Genomic DNA, 11,726 nt, shown 5'->3' on the forward strand with positions numbered 1-11,726 from the left:
ATGCAACGTTCACAGTTACTGAACACATCTAAACCCCACGTTGGGTGTGCTGCATTAAAAATCTCTCAAACACGTTGTTTTGTTTTTCAAAATGGCGAATATGACGTTATGTGACCCAGCGGATGAACGGTAATGGAGGTTATGTTTTCAAGATAGAAAGAGTGTCAATATTATTTACCAATCACAACTCGAGCTTAACGCGCCATGTTGTAATATGATAGCCTCGGCTAATAAAACACAGAGAACGTTAACAGAGAATTACCGCGAACACCTGAAAACTTGGTCACTTCAGACGAAGACATCACCCTTCTCACCTTGTGAATCCATGTGGTACACCCCAGAGACCTGTAGTTCTGCATAAAAGCCAATACACTTCTAAGAAGCGCCTTCAATGAAGGGTTAATTTGCAAAGGTCCAAAGGTCACAACAGGGTCAATACCTACTCAATACCATGTTTACCATGTAGCTAGCAGAATGTGTTGACTTAAAGTTTTCGTTAGGTTCGCGCAGGTGCAGTACGTTCTGCCGACGTCCTACGCTCAACCAACCAATCGGAGTTTACGCATGTGTGACGTCCCCCACCGAGATTCTTTCCAACTACTCTTCTACTCTTCTCAGTGAAAGGAGTTGGATAATTCTGGGCTAGACTGGTCGCATCGTCCTTGGCTCGACGGAAAGCTGTCTACGGTGAGAAATTCAAGGGTTTGGCGGGAAAATATTCTCGCAATGAGCTCGGAGAAGCTGCTTAGCGCAGGTGAAGTTGTCGGCCGGGCCCGCCGAGACCGTCCGGGCGCTGCACGACCAGTGGCGGTGGCGGTGGCGGCCGGGGCGGGGGTTCTGGTCGTGGCTGCCCTCGTCTTCCTCGCTCACGAGGTTACGCATGTCCGAGAGAAGTCCAGCCAAGAAGTGTCTCAGCTGAAAGACCAGATCTTGACGCTGAAGGAGCGTGCCTTAACAATGGAGCTGAAGCAAGACGCCAGCGCGGCTAGACACAACGAGGAAGCGTCCTCTCACCAGGAGGAAGTAACGGCCCTGAAAATCCACCTGTCGTCCCTGCAGACTCAACTGGACAACGAAAAGGCTGACGGAGCGTCCTTGAGAGAGCGGCTGGCTGTGCTGGAAACCAAGTTCCAACTCAAACACGCCGAGGACCAAAATTTTGGAAACTTTCAAGAGGTAAGTGATTTCCCCCAGTCTAATTGATATGTTACTTTAACGAGGAAGTAAAACACGAAATTTAATGCAGTGAAGCGTGAATAGGTTCCTTTTTAGTCTAGAGCCAGCGGCTACAAAGCTAGCGGCTATAACAAAAACATTTATTAACTAGAATTCCGAGATCTCATACCTCCATGAAATATGATCTTGATATGTAAATGTAAATTTCTTCTTTAATTGTGCAAATGACCTCTGCATTAACATGATATATGCATCGTGATGTATGTTAACTTTTGATTAACTTACAGATGTCCCAAGTATGAAATTCTCATCATTCACCATTACATCATAGAATTTTCGCATTAGTTATGCAAATTAGGTCATCATTTGCATAATTAGTATCTGTTGAAGTTCCACCTGCCATAGGTTACATACATTACATGTATGTAAGTAGTATAATGTAAAACACTGTAATTATAGAATTTCCTCATTAATTATGCAAATTAAGTCCTCATTTGCATAATTTGCATTTAATTATGTACATCTCTCTCTCAGCTACCTACACACCAAAAATAATGAAAATATGTTGTTCCTGTCTGGACTTATTGGCTTTTAAACATTTCGCCAGAAAGTGCCCTGCAGTTCCAGAACAAGCCGCTAGGGGGCCCAAACTCATATGACTTCTTCCCAAGCACGAGAGCTACCTTCCATCAAAATTTCATGACCCTAGCATGTCCAGATCGCGAGATATCAAAACCGGAAGTTGCGCTGCAGTACCAAGGGAAGCCACTAGGGGGACCAAAATCTAATCATTTCTAGTTTTTGTCACACCCTACCAACACACCAAGTATGAAACCAATCCATCCAGGCGTTCTTGAGTTATTTTGTTGACCAACAGACGGACGGACAGACGGACAGACGGACGGACGGACAGATAAACGCAACTGAAAATATAACCTCCATGACACATTTCATGGAGGTAAAAATCTGGACATTGGGCAACTAGAAAGTCTAAATAAACTTGAATTTATTTCTAAAGGGCGCTGGGAAGCCGAACCAAGTTGGCAGTGTTCCTGAACACAACGCCACCTTGCGGAGGTATAGGCGATCTCCCAACTCGGTCACAACACCCTACGGTAGATACCGTTAAATTTGTTTTTGTTCGCGGAGGATAAATTTCGCGTTTGGAGAGGACAGGAGATTTTTGCGGTGTTTTAAGTTCTTGGTTGAAACAATACTTAAGCATGGCAGCATGGTAGTACATTTACAGTGCCTTTACTCTTGGATACAATGTGCCTCTTATTTTAGGCATTTCACAAGTCATGGACAAACTTGTACACATTTGTGTCAGTTTACCGCTATTGATGCATGTCTTCCACTACTGTCTTGTCTAATTTGAAATGCAGAAGGACGGCGCGGTTCTTGTTTTGTAGAGAAACAGTAGAGAACAAGGATCAAATAGCTTGTTTATCAAGACTCTCCTGATACGTATCTAACTGAGTGAAGCAAGTGCAAGTGCATGTGTAACTTCATCTGGGTTTACTAGTAAACAAACGTCCGTGCCAGGTGTGCACCCACTGCTACCCATCGCAGCCGCGGTGTAAACAACCATGCAGCCTTGTCATACCATTCGTATGACGTTAGAAATGTGTCTCGTGATGTTAAATACTATACAAAGTAGATTGGAACTTGGCAATATTCAGAATTTTGACCGATATTTTGTGATGTTTAATACGTTTTGCCCCGGCCCTGAGTGTTTGCGCTTATTTGTCACGATTTTTGTCACGATTTCATCTCTGTCCGAGCTTGTAATGATATAAACCATAATCCTCACTGTCCCCGTCCCAGGTGCCTTTCGTGGTCCTGAAGGCCCGGCCGGGCGAGACGGGCGGGATGGTGTTGCCGGGCCGCCCGGTCCTCCCGGGCCGCCTGGGGGATGTGGAAGGTGTGAAGAGACGTCTTGCAAACAGGTAGGGCTTTATTGCGCTTACAAGCTGTTCAAAGAGAACTTTTTTTTAGACACCCGTAATCTCATGTATGTATAAACTGGCCTTATATACATACAAAGTCTTTCTGAGTAGCCACGACTACATCAATGAATACATGTAACGTTACATGTATACCACATCATGTAGCAGACGTGCACTGCAGTACCACTAGGCATGGAGAGTGGCGCTATTCCTGATGACCACATCACTGCATCCAGTACGCACCCAGGTTGTGGCACCAACAAAGCTCGCCTTCATTCCCAGGAGGACAGTGATAGAAGCCAGAATGGATGGGCCGGAGCTTGGTGTGCCAACAGCCCACTGAACACGAATCAGTGGCTTCAGGTGAGGGGATACTGGGCTGTGTAACTTCATTTCTATTGTCCCTGCCGATTACTAGTGTAGTGTAGTGTAGTGTAGTGTAGTGTAGTGTAGTGTAGACTGTAGTGTGGTGAAATACATATCCATCTACGAATGCACCATATTACAAAACACATAATCATATTTGTCCTTGTTTAAGTAGTAAACTTGGTTCTTTCCATCTACTACTAGTACTAGTATATCAAATCATGCTTCTTCCCAGCTTAGTGTTGTCACAGTACATCTTCTGATCTATTTTCATTATTTTCAATTTAAGGTCATTTTCAGTAACAAATTTGTTTCATTGTTGATCAAAATAGGATATATTGAAAGATAAAAAGTCAAGTACCTGTACAAAATGTATCAGCATTGACATACTTGATTGATCTTTGACCAATCATACTAAGTCAATATTGAAAACGACATGTATGTTTTAATCAGCTGTCTTTTCTCCCGATCTCTGTTCAGGTTGATGTGGGGGCAGTGACAACTGTAGCTGGAGTCATCACCCAGGGAAGGTCCAGTGTCATCAATAATCTACAACGGGTTACATCCTACAAACTACGCTTCAGCAGGGACGGAAGCACCTGGTCCACATACCTGGACAAACTGGGACGTGAAAGGGTTAGTAATTCTTGCGTTTTGCTCAAGTCTTTTCAGAATTTAGACAAACTTTTCTCTCGTAATTGTAGGTATTACATCCTGTAGTCATATGACTTATACAACTGTTCTACTTTAGCGTTAGAATTACTAGTATGACTGAATTACATTGTGTTTCCATAAAAAGTTGATTTTATTTTGCCATCAGTTTCCATGTAGCATTACTCAGGTAGCTTGTTCATTGCGTTCATTGATTTATTCACGTTACTACCTAAGGTCTTCTCTGGCAACTCTGATCGGGACACCGAAGTGCGCCACCTGTTGGATCCGCCAGTAACTGCACGTTACGTTCGGTTCTGGCCGCAGACATGGAATGTTCACATCAGCATGCGTGTGGAGGTCTTGGGACAGTAAGTACACAGCTGAAAACTTCTTTGAATTCTGCATATTAAAGATTGGACAATGTGGTTTTGGAATGATGTAACACCCCAGTAAAGGATTTGAAAGATTTTCACTCCACATTTACTGATTTACAACAACAAAGTATTTGTTCTTCTCCTCTGTAGGGACTGCACCAGTGACTAGACACAGCGTGAAGACTTGCAGCTGTACAATATCTGCTCTACAGTTTGAAGTTTCGTAATTTTACTCATTTTAAATACATTGGTGTTTTGTTTTCTCACCTTTGATCTCACCTCAGATCTCCAATCAATGTTTTCAAGTTCCATTAGATTGTGTGGAAGCAAATGCTAAGCTTGGAAAGTGGTGTGTACCAAAACATATACTTGAATTTTTACATTTTTCATGGTAAGTTTTTACATCACAAAATGTTGATATTTGTTTACGGGATTGAGTGAAGTGTGTGTACATGTGTACAATGGCTACTTTATTTGTGCAGAACGTAGCAGGCATTTATGGTAAAAAATAAAGCATACTACTCCACATATAGACTCTTTTATTGCAACACTTTCTGTACAGCTGAAGCTTTAGATAAATTTATTGTTTATTTACATCATATCATACACGATAAAGGAAATGACACAATCCACCTTGACCAAACCTTACTCCTCACAATGTGCTCACAGCTGCATGTACAAGCATGTATTGTGGTGAACGACTGTAATACTGTCCGCTATAAACATGTCAGTGACAGAGATGACACTCAATTTTCTTAAGGAAATGGCAACTATCAATTTAGTTCTCATCTGGAATTGATATAAAATGTGGTGCCCAGTATATTGTTAAAGACGCCTTTCGTTTTGTAAGGACAATGTGACATCATCGAATCCTGAGCACACTATTCATCCCAGAGCCTGAATAAATGTGCACAGAAAACAGTGACATCACTTTGCCTATGAAATACATGCAGCAAAATCCGAGCCTTCAACGAAGTGTTGCAAGTCCAAAGGTCACAACAGGGTCAAAACCTACTCAATACCATGTTTACTATGTTTACTATGGTAGATAGCAAGATGTTAACGTTTACGTTACACAGCACGTCGGCAGGTGCAGTACGTTCTGCCAACGTGCTGGTATACGTTACACCAACCAACCAATCAGAGTTTATGCATTTATTGATGTCATATGCAAATGTATATAACTTAGATGTTCTGACCAATGACATTGAACCACCGAGATTCTTCGATACGTGTACTCTTCTCAGTGAGTGGTGTCGCGGACGACACTGTCGCACTGTCCTCGGTCGACGTCGGCGGAGAGTTGTTAACAGTGGGGAATTTGAGGGTTTTGTGGTAAAACAAAATCTCGAGATCGTCATACTCTAGTTAATTCTCACAATGAGCTCGGAGAAGCTGCTTAGCGCAGGCGAAGTTGTCGGCCGGGCCCGCCGAGACCGTCCGGGCGCTGCACGGCCAGTGGCGGTGGCGGTGGCGGCCGGGGCGGGGGTGCTGGTCGTGGCTGCCCTCGTCTTTCTCGCTCACGAAGTTAAGCATGTTCGAGAGAAGTCCAGCCAAGAAGTGTCCCAGCTGAAAGACCAGATCTTGACGCTGAAGGAGCGTGCCTTAACCATGGAGCTGAAGCAAGACGCCGCCGCCAGACACAACGAGGAAGCGTCCTCTCACCAGGAGGAAGTAACGGCCATGAAAATCCACCTGTCCTCCCTGCAGACTCAACTGGACAACGAAAAGGCTGACGGGGCGTCTTTGAGGGAGCGGCTGGCTGTGCTGGAAACCAAGTTCCAACTCAAACACGCCGAGGATCAAAAGTTTGGAAACTTTCAAGAGGTAATTGTGTTCCCACAGTCTAAGCAATATCTTGCTTTAACGAGGAAGTAAAACACGATATTTAATGCAGTGAAGCGTGAATAGGTTCCTTTTTAGTCTAGAGCCAACGGCTACAACGCTACCGGCTATAACAAAAACATTTATTAAAACTCTGGACATTGGGCAACTAGAAAGTCTAAATAAACTTTAATTTATTTCTAAAGGGCGCTGGGAAGCCGAACCAAGTTGGCAGTGTTCCTGAACACAACGCCACCTTGCGGAGGTACAGGCGATCTCCCAACTCGGTCACAACACCCTACGGTAGATACCGTTAAATTCGTTTTTGTTCGCGGAGGATAAATTTCGCGTTTAGAGAGGACAGGAGATTTTTGCGGTGTTTTAAGTTCTTGGTTGAAACAATACTTAAACATGGCAGCATGGTAGTACATTTACAGTGCCTTTACTCTTGGATACAATGTGCCTCTTATTTTAGGCATTACACAAGTCATGGACAAACTTGTACACATTTGTGTCAGTTTACCGCTATTGATGCATGTCTTCCACTACTGTCTTGTCTAATTTGAAATGCAGAAGCACGGCGCGGTTCTTGTTGTGAAGAAAGATCAAATAGCTTGTTTATTAAGACAAGACTATCCAGATATGTAGTGAAGCAAGTGTATGATTGTGTAACTTCATCTGGGTTTACTAGTAAACAAACGTCCATGCCAGGTGTGCATGCACTGCTACCCATCGCAGTCGGTATAAACAACCATGCAGCATCCTTGCCATGGGTTTACCATATGACGTTAAAAATGTGTTTCGTGATGTAAAATACTATACAAAGTAGTTTGGAACTTGGCAAGATTAAGAATTTTGACAGATATTTTGTGATGTTTAATACGTTTTCCCCGGCCTTCGGTGTTTGCGCTTATTTGTCACGATTTCTGTCACGCTTTTATCTCTGTCCGAGCTTGTAATAATATCATAATCATACCATAATCCTCACTGTCCCCGTCCCAGGTGCCTTTCGTGGTCCTGAAGGCCCGGCCGGGCGAGACGGGCGGGACGGGCGGGATGGTGTTGCCGGGCCGCCCGGTCCTCCCGGGCCGCCTGGGGGGTGTGGAAGGTGTGAAGAGACGTCTTGCAAACAGGTAGGACTTTCTTGTGCTTACAAGCAGTTCTCGGCTTGAGCCTTTACTGATCAAAATATGTGGCGAAAGCACAGGGACACACACGCACACACACACACACACACACACACACACGCAAACGCACACACACATACACATATGCGCACACACACACACACACACAAACACACACACGTGTACACACACAGACAGTCACACACACACACACACACACACACACACAGACATACACATATGCACACACACAGACACATACGCACACGCACACACACAGTCACACACACACACACACACACACACATGTACATATACGCGCGCGCACACACACACACACACACACACACATACGCATACACACACAGAGACAGTCACAGTCACACAGTCACAGTCACACACACACACACACACACACACACACACACACACACACACACACACACACACACACACACACACACACACACACACACACACACACATACACACATGCAGATCCGGAGAGACAGTTTCACCAAACCAATACCTCCATTTTGATGTAGGTGTTACATACATGTAATTTTAGATGACTTCATGTTGTACCGCATTTACCATCAATGACTATGTATGTCGCATCCTGTAGCGGCCATGCACTGCAGTACCACTAGGCATGGAGAGTGGCGTTATTCCTGACGGCCACATTACTGCATCCAGTACGCACTCAAATTGTCCCACCAGAAACGCTCGCCTTCATTCCCAGCAGAGTGGATCAGCTAGAGCCTGGTGTGCCGACAACCCACTGAACACGAATCAGTGGCTACAGGTGAGGGGAAACTGGGCTGTGTAACTTCACTTTATTTATTGTCTGGTGTCCTGTGAAGTGTAGTGTAGGGTATTAGTGTAGTCAAATCCATATTCCATATATAGATGTACCATATTTGTACTTACATTACATATTATCATATTTGGCGTTATCTCACATGGTCCTTTCCTTTACTATTAACAAAATGTATATCAAGTCATGCTGCTTCCCAGCTTAATGCTGTAACAGACATACCTTCTGACTACATGTATTTTGTTATTTTCAATTTCACCCGTCATTTTCAACAGTCACAAATTTGCTTCATTACCTCCATGAAGGTATTGTTTTTGGCTTGTCTGTCTGTGTGTCTGTGTGTGTTTCCGCAACTTTGTGGTCAGCATAACTTCAGAACGCCTTTATGGATTGAGATGATATTTGGTATGTTGGTAAGTCTTGGAAAGACAAAGGTCAAGGTCAAATATGGGCCTCCTGGTGGATCACCTTGGTACTGCAGCAGAGTTTTCGTTTTTTTAAATCTTTTGTCCTGAACATGCTATGGTCTTGACTTTTTGGTGAAAAGACCTTTTCCTGTCAGAAATAAGTGGTGTGGGTTTGGTCCTCCTAGCAGCTTGTTCTGGAACTGCAGGGGACTTTCTGGTGAATTCTTTTTAAGTCTATAAGTCCAGATAGGAACAACTCATTTTCATCATTTTTGGTATGTAAGTAGCTGAAAGAGAAATGTACATAATTAGATGCAAATTACGCAAGTGAAGACTTAATTTGCATAATTAAGGAGAGAATTCCATAATCACAGTGTTTTATATATAGTACTTTAATACATGTAATCTATTTAATCTATGTAAGGTGAAACATCAACAGATACCAATTATGCAAATGATGACCTAATTTGCATATATTATGTTAAAATGTAGCTGTCGTTTACAAAATTAGTAAGGACAAAACATATATTACATGGAGGTATTCTTGTTTCCTTTGCTAAGAAGGTGTTTTCAGAGGCATTTGCGTGTGCGTGTGCGCGCGTGTGTGTTTGTGTGTCTGTAAACACGATAACTTGAGAAGGTTTTAATAAATGGGTTGTCTTGGTAGATGGGTTGGTCTCGATGAGACCTCGAAATGATTAGATTTTGGATCACCCGGTACTTACCGCAGTGGAACAGATTTCTGCTCAAGCCTGATTTTTCCAGAATTTAGATAAAAAGTTTATTATTCTTGATTAAAAAGTTTATTATTACCAACTAATCTTTGACCAATCTGACCTAAGTCAAGATTGGAAATGCCAGGCATGTGTTCAGCTGCCTTTTCTCCTGATCTCTGTTCAGGTTGATGTGGGAGCAGTGACAACTGTCGCTGGAGTCATCACCCAGGGAAGGTCTAATTATTCACAGTGGGTGACCTCCTACAAACTACGCTTCAGCAGGGACGGAATCACCTGGTCCACATACCTGGACAAACTGGGACGTGAAAAGGTAATTCTTGTGTTCTGCTCGAGTCTGATTTTTCCAGAAATAAGACAATGCCCATCACTAAGACAACCTGCCTACCAAAAAAATCGTGAACCTCGGACCATGCCTACAAAATTAATCGTGCATAATCTGCCAAACAGTGCCCAAACGATTTCATAGCCTTCTTGTCGAAGGCAGTAAACTTTTCTCTCGTGATTGTAGGTATCACATCCTGTAGTCATATGACTGTTCTACTTTAGCGTTAGCATTAGGTGAATTACATTGTGAGTCCCTACGAAGTAGATTTTATTTTACCATCAGTTTCCATGTAGCATTGCTCAGGTAGTCTGTTCATTGATTTATTCACATTACTACCCCAGGTCTTCCCTGGCAACTCTGATAAGGACACCGAAGTGCGCCACCTGTTGGATCCGCCAGTAACTGCACGTTACGTTCGGTTCTGGCCGCAGACGTGGTATCGTCACATCAGCATGCGTGTGGAGGTCTTGGGACAGTAAGTATACGGCTGGGACCTTCTGTGCATGAGTTCTGCATTAAGACAATTTGAGAAGGCAATTTAAAATTAAATGAATTAAAAGCCCCAGTAAAAGTATTTGAAAGATTTTCACTGCACATTTACTGATTTACAACAACAAAGTACTTCTTCTTCTCCTCTGTAGGGACTGCACCAGTGACTAGCTAGACACAGCATGGAGACTTGCAGCTTTATTTCCAATATCTGCTTTACAGTTTGACGTTCGTTTTTTTACTCAAGCCTCACTAATTTTTGGTTCTCAAATGTTTTTCCAAAAAGATATGAAGCAACAGGGTAAAAACCAGCCCCCGAAGCAATGAACTTTTAATCAAACCACTGCCTTGGAAGATGGAAAAACTTTACCTTTACCATTCAGTCCGGTCTTACGTTGCTTGTACATGTGCGTACATGTACAAAACTGGTGTGTTACGCCTAAAGGCGGTTTACCGGTTATGCGAAGCAAACAAAACAAACTTTCTTCATTCGTTGGGCCAAAATTTTGGAGTTGATTCAGAAGTCTTTTTTTTTATTGATTTCTTATTGAAAAAGAACAAGTATAGTATACGTATGCGAACCATTTGAACATTAGAGTGAACACAATTTTAATGTAACAAAACTTGAGCATGATAAGTATGAATGGACAGAAGTTCAAATATAATGAAGCTTAAAAAGTAAGCATGATAAATAAGAATAAAAACAGAAATTCGAATATAACCAAGATTAAGCATGACAAGTAAGAGTAACCAAAAAGTCGAATGTTACCTAGCCTATCCTGAGTTTGTTTTGCAAGTCAGAAAAAAATTAAGTGGATAAATCCGAGAGGCAATTGATCAAATTAATGCGGACTTATTGTGATAGTTTACGCCTTATGGTAGCCTGGTGTCTAAGCCTATTTTAGCTGCTGCGTCTCTTTGAAGTCTCTGGCTAAGTTTAAGGTATCTGCACAGCTATTCCTATTACAGATATATCTTTTTTTTAACTGTTGTATTGTTTTCTCACTTTCGATACTTTATTTAGATCTCCAATCAGGGTTTTCAAATTCCTTAATTTTTATTTTGTATGTAAGCGAATCCTAAGCTTACTAAGTGGTTTGTACCGAAACATATTTGGATTTCTCCATTTTTCATGGTAAGTTTTTACATCACAAAATGTTGACTCGTGTGTGTATGGGACTGAGTGAAGTGTGTGTACACAATATGATATAATGGCTACTTCATTTGTGCAGAACTTAGCAGGCATTTATGGTCAAAAATAAAGCATACTACTCCACATATAGACTCTTTTATTGCAACATTTTCTGTACAGCTGGAGCTTTAGATAAATTTATTGTCTATTTACATCATATCGTACACAATAAAGGAAACACAAAATCCACCTTGACCAAACCTTACTACTCACAATGTAGCATGTACAAGCATGTATTGTGGTGAACGACTGTAATACCGTCCACAGTATAAACATGTTAGTGACAGGG

At 42.3% G+C, this 11,726-nt stretch overlaps 1 protein-coding gene across 1 annotated transcript; it reads left to right on the plus strand.

Annotated features, from left to right (window-relative positions):
• Window positions 1-561: 561 nt before the first annotated feature.
• Window positions 562-11,521, plus strand: LOC109481774. Its single transcript, XM_019784364.1, has 14 exons — window positions 562-1,176; window positions 2,195-2,291; window positions 3,004-3,125; window positions 3,294-3,488; window positions 3,972-4,127; window positions 4,380-4,513; window positions 5,189-5,204; window positions 5,888-6,346; window positions 6,550-6,646; window positions 7,346-7,476; window positions 8,096-8,275; window positions 9,595-9,741; window positions 10,098-10,231; window positions 10,398-11,521. Exons 1-14 carry the CDS (start codon window positions 727-729, stop codon window positions 10,414-10,416), a joined length of 2,337 nt encoding a protein of 778 aa, XP_019639923.1. The 5' UTR covers window positions 562-726; the 3' UTR covers window positions 10,417-11,521.
• Window positions 11,522-11,726: the final 205 nt, after the last annotated feature.

Source organism: Branchiostoma belcheri, unplaced genomic scaffold (assembly GCF_001625305.1).
Source record: "Branchiostoma belcheri isolate BF01 breed outbred unplaced genomic scaffold, Haploidv18h27 scaffold58, whole genome shotgun sequence".
NCBI classification, from domain to species: Eukaryota; Metazoa; Chordata; class Leptocardii; order Amphioxiformes; family Branchiostomatidae; genus Branchiostoma; species Branchiostoma belcheri.